Source organism: Numida meleagris, chromosome 9 (assembly GCF_002078875.1).
Source record: "Numida meleagris isolate 19003 breed g44 Domestic line chromosome 9, NumMel1.0, whole genome shotgun sequence".
NCBI classification, from domain to species: domain Eukaryota; kingdom Metazoa; phylum Chordata; class Aves; order Galliformes; family Numididae; genus Numida; species Numida meleagris.
The window spans coordinates 19709214-19725128 of NC_034417.1; the positions used below are offsets into that span (position 1 = coordinate 19709214).

Here is a 15915-nt window from a genome sequence, read left to right on the forward strand (position 1 = left end):
CGTTTCCGTGGGAAGGGCGCCCCCCGCCGCCACAAGATGGCGCCTGGCGGTCTGAAAGCGGACACCTAGAACGTTAATGCAACGCCCCCGCGTCACTGTGTAGCAAATTAACACGCGTTAGCCGGGGAAACGTGACAAAGCAGCTTTATTCTGCTCTGTGAGGCCGCACGAGGCAGTGCAGCGCTGGGCCCCAGCACAGCACTGGGCCAGCTATCCCTGAAATGCCCCCATTTGTTGTTTATTTTTTTTTTTACAAAAATGCTACAAACGTGAAATGAAAACATGTAAAAGTCACACATCACAACGCTTATGTTTCTCTGGAGAAATGAAAAACTGCATTCAAAGAAAATAAAAAGGCCCAGAAGCAGATGTGGTGGTTGGAAGCAGGCTCCTGACTGCAAGCATGGGGCCTTGGGGAGCACCCCCGGTGTTTGGGGGAGCACCCCTGGTGTTAGCAGGGAGAAGAGCACAGCTCCTCCTGCCCCAAGAAGCTTTGTGCAAGCTAAGGAATCTTCCTGCACCTCAGGAATATCAGCACTTATTTCTTCTGCTCACTTTCTTGATTTTAGCATTTAGAGTTTCACGCATAATCAATTGTTCCCTCTTCTCTGCCTGCTTTCCCCAGCCCACGGTCTTCTCTCACACCAGAGGCACTGGGTAAGATGCACAAGCAGCGAGACCACACATATTCTTGCCCCGTTCAATGAGGAAGTACCTAAAAAGAGAAATGAGCAGTATGAGTGAGCTTTCTCTGCTCCTCCTCCAGCAGTCTGCGTGCCTGACACTGATGCATGTGATTGCTGTCCTGTGAGCTCTTTTCCTGTGCTACTGCAAGGAGCAAATACATGTCACCGAGCTGTTATCTTCAGCAGGCCACCAGAAAACGCTACTCCCTGCTTTCTAAGCCAGAAGCTGATGATAAAATTTCCCTTGCAGCTGGAAATACATAAGATAGTGTAGGGCTGAGTGATAACTTGCAGTACAAGCAGTTCTCTGCTGTGCAGCTCCCACTGCAGCTGGGTGCACCAGCAGCTCTGCACATCCCTAAGGCCATCCTGGAAGCTGATCTGAGGGTCTGGCCCAAGCAGCGTCCCCAGCGTGGCTTTTAGTACCAGATCTCCTTCTCAGCCAAGGCTCAGATGCTTTACCTGCCCCCCCACCGACTATGAAACAGCTGTGAAATTTCAACTTGAGAGTATCAGGGGGACCTGGAGGCTGATGGAACCCCTCTTCACGGTGTTATTTTACCAGATTCTGGGAAGGGCCTAGAAGAATTGGGATCTCCTTACCCATCCATGCCCCACAGAGAGCCCCAAGAGTTCTTAACAATCCAGTATGGACGCCCATCTTCTTCTCCATACCCAACAGCCAGGACAGCATGGTTCACTTTGTCAGGAGTGTGCTCACATCGTGGGCTGCAAAAGAAAAATAATGCAGATTTTTACCATGAAAAACTGGCCTATAATTAGTCATGGATTAGCCACAGCCTTTGCGACTGCTCTTCAACTGCAAGAAGAACTAATGGATACTTTGAACTTTCAATTATAAAGAGTAGGGAGGGATGCCAAGAAAAGGAGACACAGCTCTACTTTCTCACTCAGAAATTTTTAGCAGCTGCACGAGAAGTCCAGGTGTTAGCAATGTGGTCTGAGCACCTGGTCTGGCCTTTTGTTCTGACATCAACATTGTCACGCAAGACCAAGCTGCAGTGAAAAAAATCTGAACAAAAGATTATTTTCCAGTGAAAAACAGAGTTTTGGGTACATTCCAGTAATGGTTTCTTCTGCCCCACTGTTCGGGGCACTCTTTCACATGTTGCACAAGCAATAGTGACTTCCTCAATCTAACTTCACATTTCCTCTAATTTTCCAGCTTTAACAGTGCACTTGATGAAAACTGCAGCCTTGATATCAAGTATGACAACAGAAGATACAAGCTCCCATCTCCAGAAATGCTGTTTTCACATGTTGTCAAATTTCAGATCACTAAAAGATCAACCACCACCACTACAGGTTTACTTTTCTTTCATCTGTTAATAGTTGGCCTGTGGAGTATGGTCTGAAACAGCTGGCACACTAATTACTGGTGACTGGACTGTCTCCCTGCTTTCATACTCTCCACCTGCCTGTTGCTGCCAGCTGCCTTTGAGATCACTGTGTTTATTGCAACAGCAAAGCCACTTGAATTCTCAATTCTGCCTGCTCTTCCCCTTGCAGCTCCCTGGGGCAGATCACTCATGCTTAGGCACTTTGTTTAATTTTCCTGAAGTTCTACATAACTGAGCATTCATTACTCTGAAGTATTTTTCTACTTCTCTCCAAACGTGCACTTTTTCCCCACTTCTTGCTTGGCAGAAATCTCTTCTGTCTCCATTAGCTTCCACAATCTTTCTGAAGTATACTAAACTGCTTTTAAATAGCATTTTGCCTTCACTATAGACTTAACACAATGCTCGAGCTCTACTCCTACCAGGCCGCTTCATCTCAAACTGTTCTTCCACCTCTGCTGTGTCTCTGGGACAGGTCCCCCTGCCCAGCTGCATCCCACGAGCTCTGTCACTTGCTGAGCTCAGTTCCAAATGCAGCCTGGTCCTGAGCTGGGCTGGCTCTGAGCAGTATGTGGGCTGCAAGCATGTTGTTTCTTCTTCCCTGTGCTGCTCTCTCATCCCTCTACAAAATCAGTATTTCAAGGTTCAGTGTGCTTATATTTTCTATTTAAAAGGAAATGCAAGAACACAGTCTGGTTCCTGTGTCCAGCAGGAGAGAAGGAGAAATGGAGATGTGATTCCAGCCCTACACTGCCCCCTCACCTCCCAGGCTCTGGAATACTCACTTGGAATAGACTCCTTTCCTGTAGTGCATGAAGTCACTCGTCACCTCAAACGCAAAGCTCACTGGGTTGTGCTTCCCCACAGCTTCTACCATACCAGCCTCATCATACTGCAAGGAGAGAATCCCAGGGTCACCGATCCCAGCGGCGATGCACCAGAGCAGCAGTCACAGCAGAGTGGGATGGCTAAGCCTGGCTTCCTGCTTGCAGACACATGGGCATTGAAATACAAGAACCAGAAATTCTGATGGTCTGGAGGTGCACCCACTGTGAAAGCAAAGACCCTAGTGCCTGTGCTTTGGCTACAGCACTCAGTGGGTGCTGCCTTCAGAAGGGAGCAACAGGACTTGCAGTGAACAGAAGCAAGCCCCGAGGCACCCAGAGCTGCCCACGTGCTCTGCAGCTGCTGGAGCTCAGTGCAGTCTTGCTGTGGGAAGGTGGTCACAGGCACCCCATGAGCCAGGGGCATGCTCAGCCAGACCCTCCCACTAAGCTGGCAAAGTGCAGGAGCGGGGCAGCACGCAGCAGGGACACACCTGCGTGATGTTGATGACATCCTTGACAAATGCAATGGCCTTGTCTGGCTGGAACTTGCAGGTGCCGTTCTGTGCAGACAGAAAGGGAGCAGTGTCAGAGCCTGCTCCATGCCTGGCCCCGCTGCTGGCACCGCAGCCACGCTGCCCGTGGTACCTGTGCCCGGTACGGATATGTGTCCTCGCCCATCAGCCCCTTGTTGTACAGGATGTACTCGAAGGCCTGGCTCGGCAGCCCCCTGTGAACAAGACAGCCAGAATTCAGACTGATCAGGACAGCAATGCTGCAGCTTCTGCAGAGCCAACCCACAGATCTCCATGGAGCAGGAGCATGGGGCTGGCAGTGTGCACCAGGCCTCCCCAGGCACAAACTCCACTCTGCTCCCACAGGATCTTCCTGTCTGGGGCTCCCGGCGTGGTCCCACCATGCTCCTGCAAAACTTGGTGATCTTTAGAGGGCTTTTCCAACCATAACGATTCTGTGATTTCAAGAGCAGCTCTACTCAGCTCTGTGAGCATTCCTCAGGGACCACTTATCTCACACTGATTTCACAACACTCTGTTTTTCTGTTTCTTTTAGCCACGCCAGCAGGAATTACAGAAGGGGAAGCAGGTTTCTGTGGGTGACTTAAGGGATCCTGAGACACTTGTGACCCATGAACAGCGCATTGCACAGAACTCCCCCTGCTCTCCCCAAGCGTGTTTGAGCCCAGCTAAACACACTGCAACTGCACTGTCAGAAGATACTGCTAAAAAAGGTGAGTATCAGAAGAACAGAAAATCATAAAAAAGAGGACCAACAGAAATCAGGAAACGTTAGAGACTGCGTGACACATTCTAACCTCTGGGGAGGGCAAAATTAGAATAGCAAACCAAAACCCAAAGTTATTTCCCCTGAACACCTCAGCCCAGGAGAAACAAAACACGTTCCAAGGTCTGGGGGCATCTCAGCACCCGAGGGAGGCAGCCCAGCACGGACCACAGGATCTCAGTGCTGCTCCTCACTGCTTTGCCTCACTTACCCGCTGCAGCCGTGGTTGTTGAATGCCTGTGCACAGTCGACCAGCTGCTGCTCCGCCTGCAGACAAGGTTTGGAGTCAGCACACATCCCAACAGCGGTGTTCAGAACAAGGGATGCGGAACGCAGCGCACAAACGCCGCCCAAGCACGGCTCCCACCCTGCAGCAACCCGGGGTCTGCCTCCCGGAGGGAGCCCGCCCGCTCCCAGCAGCACAAGGATGCAGAGCTCCCCAGGATGGGGCTGTCCCTCCGCAGCCATTGCCTTGCCCGCAGGAGCTCTTCCAAAGGTCAAGCCTGTTTGCAGTGCTCACACCCAGCCCTCAGACGTCCAGATAAGCCTTAGAGGTGGGCGCTGCCTTTCTGGTTCTTCCAGAACAACAAATCCCCTGGGGGTTTAGCACCTATCACGAGCTGCTGCTTTCGGGAAACTGTTCGGCTACAGAGAAACTTCGGCCCCCACCCCCAGCCCCGTCTCTCCCCAGAGGTGACTGTGCCCAGCCCCGCGTGCAGTGGGGCACTCCCGGCCCCGCGGCCCCACCACTGGTGTGCAGGGAAGGGCCGTTGTCTCCTACCAGAGAGAGCAGCTTTCCGGTGGCGATGGCGATGGCCGACTCCAGGCACCCCGTGGTGGAGAAGGTCCAGCAGCTCCCGCAGGGGCCCTACGTTGGGAACCGGACGGGAGCTGCCCCGCAGCACACAGCCCCGCACAGCCCGGCCCCCGGGGCGCTCCGCAGCGCCCGCCCCGTCCCGTCCCCGTCCCCGCCGCTCACCTGGTTCTTCACCGGCGTCACAAAATTCCCCTTCTTCCTCCAGTCCACGGTCTCGGGGCAGGGCCCATCGCTCCGCAGAAAGTTCCCTTTGGTGGCCGAGCAGTTCTGCGGGAGAGCGGGGGCTGCGGCTCTGCAGCGGGCAGGGGGATAGCAGCGCCCCGAGCCCCCCAGCGGCACCCGGCTCATAGGGGACCCCGCGACCCCCGGGACCCACCTGGGGCTCGCTCCACAGGTACAGCTTCTTGAACTCGGTGAAGGTCATATCAGAAAACTGGTTCAGAGCCACTAAAAATCCCCCAGAAAGGAGCGAAAGAGCATGCTTTATTCACTGGAGGCCGAGTCCGAAACGAAAGCAAAAGGATGAGGTGGGGGGGCGGGGGGCAGAACTGCCGTTCGTACTCTGGAAGGAGCTGTTCCCGGCGTTGTGCCCCTCGATGTGCCGCTTGTTGCCCACGAAGACCCGCAGCCGCCGCTCGTACTCGCCCGCCCCGTAACGCCGCCCGTGCTGGGGGGGGGGAGGGGGGGGCGGACGTCAGCCCGAGCCCGGCGCTGCCCGCACACCCGGCCCCGCCGCCCCCCGCCCGCAGCGCAGCTCCCGGGGCGTTACCTGCCGCATCCAGGCCTTGAAGAGCTGCTCCTCTGCGGGGACAGAGCGCAGCGTCAGCGGCTCCGCACGGCTCGGAGCGGCGCGGGCGGAGCTCGGGCAGGGCCGCGGTCTGGACAGCCGTGCCGAACCGTGCCGAGCCCCGCGGTGCCTCCTTACCTTCAGCGGTCACCTCCGAGGCGGCGGCGGGCGCCAGGAGCGCGGCCCCGGCCAACAGCAGGAGCCAGGCCATGGCCGTGCCGTGCCGTGCCGAGCCGGGCTGAGCTTCTCGGGGCGGGGCGGGACAACTCCTCCCCGGGGCGGGCGGACCCGCGGCACCGCATGCACCGCCCGCAGCCGGGACACGGGAACCCCACGGGCATCCCCGTGGACATCCGTCCCCGCGGACACGAGCACGGGCACCCGCCCCCACCCCGGCTGCCGGGCCACTGTTCACCCTCGGCTCCGGCTGATAAAAACATCCCCAGGCCTCGTTCACCCTGAGATAGAATAGATTTATTAGCAAGAGGTAATCAGGAAACATATATTTTTACAAAAAAATGGAAATATTTTTCCAAACAAGCTGTAAGTTGAAATAGTTTAGGGCTTGAAATAGAATTCTCATACCACGAGGTATTGCTTACAGCAAAAGTTTTCTGTCCGTTCGAGTGGAGCATGCCTGCCACTTTAAAGTTAAACTGTGTTTATATACTGTACAATGTAAAAAATACATGGTAATATTCACAGAATAAGCACTACATTACTATATTCCTGCTAGAAGGTGGTTAGACAGGATTACAGTATATGTAATAAAAACACTCGGTCATCTTCGGCTAACTCTACGTCGTGGTACTGGGGGCTGGCACGAGGGGCACGCGCTGGGAGCAGAGCGGGGGCTGCGGGAGCGCTGGGTGCTGCGGTGCTGCCCGGTGCTCAGCTGTGGCTCAGCTGCAGCCGCAGCACGGCACAGCAGCGCGCCGGGGCCGTGCCCCCCCGCCACCCCCAGCCCCCTGGGGAGGAACGAATGACAAAAAGAACAGCGTGGAAAAGAAACCGGGACCCCGGCGAAGTGTCGATGCGTGAAACCTTGAACGATGCGGGGAATCCTACGCGAGGCCGAGGAGCGGGGGCCGGGGCTGCTGGGGGAAGCGCACACGCGGGGACACTCCGGCGTCCAACGGGAACACACAGCTATGTACAGCGGGGGCGAAGCGCCCGGCTCAGGAAGGCAGCTTGGGCTCCATCCGCAGGGAAGCCCCGTACAGGGCCTCCTCGTCCATCACTCCGGACTGGTCCAGCAGGTACTGCGTCACCTGCAAAACGGGGGCAAGCATCAGAGCCCATGCAGGGCGGCAACGGTGCTGCACTGCGGAAAGGGCCGAGCAGCGCCCGCGCTGCAGAGCAGTGCTGCAGCCCCGCAGCGCATGGCACGTGCCTGTCCCACCCCACAGCTGCTGAGTCCTCAATTGCTCTTCTGCTTTCTGTGCGCAGCCGTCCCTGTTTTACCAGCCACAGTGCACTCTTTTGCCGAGAACACCAAATCCCAGTGGTTAACCACAGTGGGGAGGTTGGAACTAGATGATCTTTAAGGTCCCCCCTTGCCTAAGCCATTCTATGATCCTAAGGCACCATGGAAGCAGGGAACACAGGTTCCTGCTGCTGCTCCTCCCCACCACCGCAGCCCCACAGCCAACGCTGTTCCCCTAACATGTCACATCCCTTACAGAAGCTCCACAGCTTCCCTGAAGGTGCTGCCAGAAACCCAAGGCCTAGTGCTGCAATGGGGAGAGCAGGAGCACGCGGCTCTCATACCTTGGGCTGGTGCTCGATCTTGTAGGAGGTTTGCTGGAACTGGCGGATCTCTCTGATGATGTGGGAAATCTGTCCGGAGGGGAAACAAAGCCACCGGTCGCAATGCAGCCATCACTGGTGTCACCGGGTCCTGGCACCACGGCACTGCTCTGCCCGCACCCTTCCAGCACCGCCAGCAGAACCCTCGGTGCCACCCACAGCTGCCCACGTGCCCAGCACTCACCATCCTCATTTTGGAGAAGTTCACCAGCCCGTCCTCGGTGTAGTTGGGGGTGCCCTCCTCGATGAAGGCCAGGTCAGTCAGGTACATCCCCAGGTAGGGCACGCACGGGGGGTCGCAGCTGTGGGAGCAAATTGCAGACAAGTGAGAGAGAAATGTCCCCACCTGGAGCTCATGGGGGCCCTGCAGGGAGGAAGGAGGGCTGTGCCCCACAGCTACCAGGACCTGAAGGGTTCTGTAACGCATGCGAGCTCTAGGGCTCAACCTCACCGTCTCCTTGCCAGCTATGGAAAAATTAACTAGAATTGCATAGGAGGAGTGTAATGAGAGAGGGTGACTTGGTCCCAGCACCTCCAGGCTCTCTGGGGGCAGCAACTAAGAAACCCCAGAGCTAAGGGGATGCATGTAATGGCACCTGGGAGGCAGGAGGCAAAGGAAGTGTGTGCTGACAGGCACAGTGCAGGTGACCTGCAGGGTGCTGAGGGGCAGAGCACCCACGGGTGCACCCACTCGTTGCCCCTGGGCCACGCACCGTGCTCCATGCAGCACCACATGAACACCATACGATGACCACGTGGGGAACGCCGCACAGAAGGGCGCCCAGCACTGCTCCCTGCAGCGCAGCCCCCCGGGCAGGGCACGACCCTCACTCACTTTTTCAGCGCCTCCCTCAGGTTCTTGAACCTGCCCTCCGAGGACACCAGCTTCTGCAGCTTGTCGATCAGAGCCTTCGTCTGCAAGAGACCCGAAGCGTACCCTAGGGTGGCACGGGCAGGACCCCCGCCCCCCCGGCCCCACCCACCCGGACGCTGGGACCCTTCCCCGCTCAGCGCCGGGAGCGGTGCGCGGCCGCGAGAAGCGGAGCGGAGCCCTGCAGCACGGCACGGCACGGCACGGCACGGCACGGCCACTGCGCGCAGCTCCCCGCCGCCCGCCCCCTCCTTCGCGAGCGCCTGTCTTTATTCACAGGTTTAGCGCTTTGCAGCAAAAATACAAGATATTTCAGACTCGAGAGGAGCCCACACACCGGCTCTGCCTCCAGCAGGCTCGATAGAAGCTATTTCTGCACCACGCAGATCAACACAGGAATTAATTCCGCTCATCCATAATTGGTTTGAGAAGCCCCCGATAAAAAACCAGTCTCAAGAAACGCACGTATTCACGAGCGTGCGCGGCAGCAATGGCCCTTTGGGGAAAGCCCCTCCAGCCGCACAGCTCCCACCCGCACGGACCGCCCAACCCGCCGCCCCCAGCCCGTCCCCACCTGCTTGGAGACCTTCAGCCAGGTTTTCTTCAGGCGGAAGATGGCGCTGCGGTTGAGGGAGGAGGTGATCTCCAGCACGGCGTTGTAGTTGTGCAGGCAGCGGCAGATGTCGGCCACCGCCACCCACTTCTCGATGGCGCTGACGCGCGCGGTGAGCTCCTCGTTGCGCAGGATCTCGGACGCGATCAGGTTGCTGACCTTCGGGAGGCAGCGGCCCCGGCGTCAGCAGCGCCCTGGGCAGCGGCTCGGCCCGCACCCACGTGCCGCACGCTCCGTTATTTTCATCCCTCGCCATCCCACCCCGCAGCCCCAGCCCTGCTCACGTCATTGAAGTGCTTCGTGTTCTTCATGATGTACGGCGTCCGCTCGTTCTTCTCCAGCTTCATCCAGCCCTGCCCGAAGAACTCCCTGCAGAGAGCAGTGCCGGGGTGACCGCTCGGTGCCGCGGCCCTGCCCCACCGGGACGCCCCGCGCCCCACTCACTCGTAGGGGATCTTCTTGAAGACCAGGTGGTCCAGCAGCGTCAGCTGTTCCGCTATCTCCAGCGCCGAGTGATTCTCAAAGGGCTCTGCTTTGACTCCCTCAGCCTACGTGGTGAGGGCAACAACGAGGGCTGCTTAGGACCACAGCATCACGGAGCAGGTCGGGTCAGAAGGTGCCCCCAAAGACCCTCTGGTCCTGCTGCCATGAGCAGGGACCCCGCAGCTCCACCAGGTGCTCAGAGCCCATCCAGCCTGACCCTGGGTGTCCCAGGGATGGGGCACCGAGTTGGGACTTTCTACATTTCAGACTCAAAAGAAAGGCAAAGGCACCTCCCCTGCCACGAAGCCCACCTGGTGCAGCAACTCTCCCTGGTCCCATGCAGCAATGGGGGCTCCCAGAGCATTAATCACATCCGAAGGTGTGGACAAACACAACCACCTGACCCCCATTACTGACTTAACGCGGTGTCAGCTACAGAGAAGATCCTGGCACGCTGGTTTGTGTAACTGCTGCCTTTCTGCCCTATGTCTGCTTCATTAACAAAGCAGCAGGGAATTGCAGCCAGAGCAGAGCAGCTCTGAGCACCCCTGAGGTGAGCACAGTGCAGAGCCCGCTGCCACTGGGATGGATCTCCCAGGGGATGTCAGAAAAGCAGCAGGAGTGGGGATGCCCCCGGCCACAGGGCTGCACCTGCCCTGTGCCTCTGCCGTCCCCAGGTGGAGGAACCCTGCACGAGGACCTCGCAGCCCCTGCTCCCCAACAGGCGCCCCAAGCCCTGCAGGGCACTGCCTTTCCCAGGTGTTGTCCTTAAAGCTCAGCTCCTCGGGGGAAGCAGCAGAGCGAAACCCCCACGTTTGTTTGCACGCTCCACTTCCAGGGCAGTTTGCAGCTCCAGTGATTGCAGACAAAAGCCTTAAAACCTGAAGGGACTCAAAGCCTGCAGAGAGCAACGTGCAGACCAGAGGGCAAAGGCACTGTTGGTTCAGGCGCACCAGGCCATGCTGGAGTGCTCCTGTTTTTCTCCAGGCTTTGTTTTCTCTGAGTGCAGAGGAGCGGCAGCAGCACGGCGCTCACCCTGCGCTCTGTAAATGCACCGCACGTTCCCTGCGCTCTGCTTGCACCTGGTGGCTGTGCTGCAGCAGCAGTGCTGACACAGCACCTCAAGCCCACAGCCAGCAGCACTGGTGCAGGTCTGGGGGCACTGGGAACCCATGGGGCGTCCCTGCACCCTGCGGGCTGGTGCATCTCCGTGCCCCTGCAGCACTGCTGATGGTGCGGATGGATGGATCCATACAGGGGCTGCATTGGTGCTGCCGTTGCCAGCAGCGGGTCACCGGGGCCGCTGTGCACACCGAGCAGCTGACAGCGCTCACCATCTGCACCACTTCCTCCAGCGTGGTCTGGTTGTCCCCCGGGTCCTCCTGTGTCAGAGTCCTGAGGCACAAAAGGACACAGTGCTTAGAATCATGGTTTGTGGCATGGTTGGGTGGGAAAGGACCCCAGAGCCCCCACTACCATGGGCTTGGTGCCCCCCTCCAGCTCAGGCTGCCCAGGGCCCCATCCGTGGCCTCGTGCCCACTTTTAGCCTGGAAGCAGCCCCAGGAGCCCAGCACTGTGCCAGGAGAAGTGAACCCTCCTCCAGCCCTTCACCTGATGATGTTGGCGGCTGCTTTCCTTTCCTGGGTCAGGAGCTCAGGGTCGTGAATCACCTCCTCCAGAAAGCTGATCACCCTGAACTTCAGCTCCTCATTGGTTTCAAAGTCCTGCCAAATCAGATGCAGTTACACCTGCAATCAATTTCACTCACAGCACATTACAACACTACTGGGGATGGGGGACACCAGGGAACACCACGGCCCCTGACCCTGATCTCATCCCGCTGACTCCTCCCAGGAACCAAACCCCAGTGATGCACTTCCCTGCAGCCCCGTGCCATGGTGCACAGCTGGAGGGAACCAGTGCACTGCTTGCTGGCATGCTGAGTGTGCAAACCTTGCGGCAGTGCCCTGCTGCATCTACAGCAGTTCCCATCTCCCCAGGTCCGCTCATTTGCTTAATTAAAGAAAAAAGACCCTGTCTTTTTTCTGTCTTTCCAGCTGGAGCCTGGCTAAGCCCACTACCAAACCTGTGCCAGCACTGAGGGACCCCAAAGAGTGCACCCAGACCCCCCGAGCTACCCTGCACCATGGGGACACTGCCACCCAGACACCCCCCCACTGCACCTGCGAGTGCTTGGAGACCCAGTGCCGCAGCACATTGAGGACCCTGTTGGTGGCTGCTCTCCGGATGACGAACTCCTTGTCCCCGTTCCGCTGGTCGGTCGGGAAGCCTGAAAGCAGGAGCACTGCTCAGCGCAGCTGCAGCGCTGCCTCGAGCTGCTTGGGGTAGTTTCAGGATTGCAAGAAGGAAAAGCCCTGTTTCCAAGTACCCCAAAGCAGCCGAGCTGCTTGTGCAAGGGGCTCGGCCGCCCGTAACGTGCAACCTGCAGAGCCACAGTGCTGCGGGGGGCAGCAGCCAGACACGGTGGGGACAGGCGTCTGCAGACCCTGACCCTGCACAACCCAACCCCGCACCTGCACTGGCCAGCGACATGCGCCGGTACTTCTCCTTGGTGGGGGTCCCCTCGTTGGCACCTGCTGTGGCGATGGCGAAGGCGGAGGCGGCAGACAGGGCGCTGCGGGTACTGTCCAGCTCCCGGCAGGACGGCATCACCACACCATTGTTGTAGGAGAACAGGGAGAAATCTGGAGGGGGAACGGAATGGTAGCACTCAACCACGGCAGCAGCCCAGCCAGGTCGACCGTGCCCCCGCAGCAGCCCACGCCTCGCCACCAGCACCGCGCTCACATCTCACCTGAGGAGTTCTTGCACTTGATGGACATGGGAGTGGTCGGAGATTTTGTTGGGGAAGTTTCAGCCTCTGCCTCATCGCTCTGGTTGGGGTCGGTGTCAGACTCCTCCCGGACGGACATGTCTGAGCCTGGGGAGCAGGGAGCGCTCACTGCCGGCACTGTGTGCGGTGCGGCCCCGTTTCGGCTGTTCCGTATTTCCCTATGGCCCGTGCCCCATCCCGGAGCTGCAGCCCAGACACCCGCACGATGGCAGTGTGACCCCAGCAGGTCACAGCCTGGACACCACCCGCACCTGCGTGTCCCTGCCCTGCCTGCGGGGACTCACTCTGCTTACTCAGCAGCGTCTCCTCCTGTTTCTCCGAGGCCGCTTCTCCTTCATCGGGGATCTTGTTGGGGTAGCTGCTGGACACGTACAGCTTGTTGATGTCCAGGGTGGTCTTGCTGAAGGGGCCCATGGAGGAGTACATGCTTGCATAGCCATTGGAGGAGCAGCTGAGCGCCGCCAGGTCCAGCGCCTTGCCCCCGGTGATGATGGGGATGTTGAGGGAGAGCTTCCTGCGCCGGCTGGGGGACGACGTCTTGGTGATGGAGAGCGGCGGCGGCGAGGAGAACTTGCGGTTGGCGCGGGGGGATTTGGGGGGCTCGCCATAGAGCAGCTTGGTGTTCTGGCTGCTGGCGAACAGCAGCTCCAGGGACCTGCGGGAGGAGACAGGAGCTGGCACTCACCCCACAGCACGGCACGGCACGGCGTGCCGCCGGGTGGGAGATGGCACAGACGGAGCCTCACCGCGCGGGGATAGCGCTGATGGGTTTCTTGTAGATGGTGATGAGCTTGTCGAGCACGACCAGGGCGGTGGTGAAGACGCGGTACGAGTGCAGGAACGTGTTCAGGAAGTCGATGCTCAGGAAGCGCAGGTCTGTCAGCCGCTCCAGCAGCCGTTCCACGCTGGCGTAGCGGATCTGGAGGACCTTGCAGGAATTCATCGTTTTACTGAACCTAATGTCAACATCATCACAATACAAGCTGGCATCAGACCTGCAGAGAAACAAGAGATCTGTGGCTCCCGCCTGGAATGAGACCAAGGGCTGCAGGGCACGAGCAGCAGCACTCGAGGCATGCAGGGACCGGGGACAGGGGGTGGTGGGGGAAGGAGCCCTGCTCATGGGGTGCATTGGGACTGCTCCGGGGAAGGCTGGGCCCCAGATGGGTGGCAATACTGGGACGCTGGGGCAGGGCAGAGCCCTGTGGTCCTGCAGCGCGCAGCAGTGCCCTGTGGCACTCACTTGATCATCTGCGGCACGGTGACCTTGGAGTTCTCCTCGAAGGCGTTCATCATGAGCCCGTTGCAGCGGATGTTGTCCACGCACTGCGAGAGACAGTGGGGGGCGTGGGAGGGGCCAGCGTTGGGGGCAGCACTCCCCTCCCCTTTCTTCTCTTTTGGAGAAGAATTTTTTCCTAAAATCCAACCTTGTGCAAAGCAAGCGCAGAGCTTGTAAGGTGTTACCACGTGCAGGGGCCAAGAGAGAACTCAACTCCACGCACAGCCCGCAGGCAGCCCACGGGACACCCTGTTCCCACCTGGCACAGCTCTTGGCACCCCCGTACTCCACTTCCACTCTTTGAGCCACCAGACCCCAGCAACACCTTCTGGTGATGCTCTGCGGCCACACAGCATGCACGCCTGCCCCTGGGCTCAACCGTACCTGGCTGATGTCGCTGGTCCAGGCGGCCTTCTCCTGCCTGGAGGACGCCACGAGGATGACGGTGAAGGACGAGGCGTCCTTCGGCTCCACCACAATCTTGAAGTCGAGATGGTCGATGTCCTGCCCCGAAGCTTTTGCTTTGGAGCAGACAAAATGCACACAGTGACGTTGGGTGGGGAGATACACAAGCCGAATCCCCCTACCCCAAGGAGGGGCGCAGGGACTGCGGGGCAGCGGGGGCACCTACCGTCCTCGTCGGTACTCTCCTGCTCCTCGATCAGCGTGCAGTCGATGAGGGAGATGACGCCATTCTGCAGAGCAGGAATTGGGGTCAGAGGTGGGAGCAAATCCAGCCCCAGCGGGATGGGGGGACGCTGCCCCGGCCCCTGCTGCCTGGTGACCCTGACAAGCGCCGTGCCCCCTCGTGCCCACCTTGGTGAGGTGCAGCTTGCCGCCAGAGCCGCGCGTGCAGATGATCAGGTGCTTGGAGAAGAGGAAGCACTGCCGCTCGCCCTCCTTGCGCAGTGACAGGGAGCCCAGCCGCCCGCGTGTGATCTTCCCCTTCTCTGACATCGGCACTTGGATGAGGGACCCTGCGGGGACAGAGCCCGTCCTGGCTCCAGCTGGCTCCGTGGGGCAGCGGGACAGCGGGTGCCGTGGGGCGCTGCATTGACCGAGGAGGGCACGGCAGCAGGAGCACGGTACCTTGTCGTACAAAGGTCTGGCTGGTGTCCAGCAGAATCTCACAGCCCTCGATGATCATCCGCTCTATCGCCAGATTTTTTCGGATGTTTTCGGTCTCACTCACTTCGTCATGCATTATCCTGAAGAAGGGAGATGAGCTCCAGTGACAGGCGCCCAAGCTTTTCCATAGATCCCTTGAAACAGGCTGGGGGGCTGCACCGGGTAAGCTCACAAACAAAGGGGCATTCCCAGAACCACCACACAGCCCTGTGCCACCCCACGGCTCTGACCTGGACAGCTCCTCCAGCTTGGACTTGGCGTAATCCAGGCTGTTCCTCTCCACGTGCTCGTGCGGGGTGTGGGCCAGCAGCTCGTGCAGCGTCAGGATGTAGCGGGGGATCTGCGGCACAGAGCAGAGCGGGGCTCAGCAGCGCGGCGCGGGGATGGGGCCGGGCCGGGACACGGTTATCAGCCCCCTGATCTGGGCGGTCACAAATGCTCCAAAACTCCTCGTGCTAAAACTCAGCGATGAGGGGAGGGGGCTGTGCCGCAGCTCCGTGCAGGCAGCGCGGGGTCACCCTGCAGGCTGGGACTTGGGCTGCGCCTGGGAGCAGCGCGGAGCCGCGGTCACCTGGAACATGGGGTAGGTGAGGAAGGTCTCCAGCGTGCGCTCCTCGCAGTCGGGCTTGGCCTCGTAGTGCTTCAGCAGCTTGTCGAAGTCGCGGTTCTGCTTGCAGTGCGCCAGGATCTGCAGGCTGTACTGGTGGTTCCGGACAAACTCCTGGTAGATGTTCAGCATGGGCAGCAGGATGTCGAAGAGGTCGGCTGCGGACAGGGGCAGCAATTGGCTTTCTGCATTTCTTCTTCTTTTTTTTTTTTTGCTCAGGGCCATGCCTGACATTAATGAGGCTCAGGGGCCAGCAGCGATGTGCAGTGCTGCACTTCACTGCTGCCAACAATTAGCAAGAAGTCTGCCAAGCCTCGTTAGGACAGCAGCAAGAAGCGGGGAGCAGAGCAGGGCCAAGGTGCACTCACCCAGCACGAGCGTCGGCCAGCTGGATATCCTTGCTTTCAGGCCTTGGTAAAAGATTTGGTGCAAAAACATGATTGTTTCGCTGCAAAGAAAGCCAGAGGCACAGGGCAGATGAACAAGAAGCAGAT

At 58.9% G+C, this 15915-nt stretch overlaps 2 protein-coding genes across 7 annotated transcripts in view; both read right to left on the bottom strand.

Moving 5' to 3' along the window:
• Positions 128-6069, bottom strand: CTSH (cathepsin H). The gene is made up of 12 exons (XM_021407242.1): positions 5916-6069; positions 5760-5791; positions 5552-5657; positions 5367-5437; positions 5153-5257; positions 4955-5041; positions 4385-4440; positions 3520-3601; positions 3366-3434; positions 2833-2939; positions 1290-1415; positions 128-715 (listed from the first exon to the last, which is right to left on the bottom strand). The coding sequence occupies exons 1-12, from the start codon at positions 5986-5988 to the stop codon at positions 640-642; spliced, it is 990 nt and encodes a 329-aa protein (XP_021262917.1). The 5' UTR covers positions 5989-6069; the 3' UTR covers positions 128-639.
• The window catches only part of RASGRF1 (Ras protein specific guanine nucleotide releasing factor 1), a 30436-nt gene continuing 20750 nt past the window's right edge, over positions 6230-15915 (bottom strand). For 3 of the 6 annotated variants that reach the window (XM_021407240.1, XM_021407236.1, XM_021407241.1), the window contains exons 6-27: positions 15790-15869; positions 15386-15579; positions 15045-15154; positions 14776-14894; positions 14503-14663; positions 14318-14381; positions 14071-14207; positions 13651-13733; positions 13154-13402; positions 12692-13062; positions 12369-12494; positions 12088-12258; positions 11737-11843; positions 11165-11277; positions 10888-10948; positions 9515-9618; positions 9355-9439; positions 9032-9229; positions 8422-8501; positions 7771-7888; positions 7548-7616; positions 6230-7048 (exon numbers count right to left, since the gene is read on the bottom strand). In XM_021407240.1, coding sequence (XP_021262915.1) covers positions 6956-7048; positions 7548-7616; positions 7771-7888; positions 8422-8501; positions 9032-9229; positions 9355-9439; positions 9515-9618; positions 10888-10948; positions 11165-11277; positions 11737-11843; positions 12088-12258; positions 12369-12494; positions 12692-13062; positions 13154-13402; positions 13651-13733; positions 14071-14207; positions 14318-14381; positions 14503-14663; positions 14776-14894; positions 15045-15154; positions 15386-15579; positions 15790-15869 — 2893 coding nt within the window. In that variant the 3' untranslated portion in view covers positions 6230-6955. Of the gene's footprint in view, positions 7049-7547; positions 7617-7770; positions 7889-8421; positions 8502-9031; positions 9230-9354; positions 9440-9514; positions 9619-10887; positions 10949-11164; positions 11278-11736; positions 11844-12087; positions 12259-12368; positions 12495-12691; positions 13063-13153; positions 13403-13650; positions 13734-14070; positions 14208-14317; positions 14382-14502; positions 14664-14775; positions 14895-15044; positions 15155-15385; positions 15580-15789; positions 15870-15915 lie in introns of those variants that run through there. The other 3 variants (XM_021407237.1, XM_021407239.1, XR_002441788.1) reach the window with 3 other exon arrangements.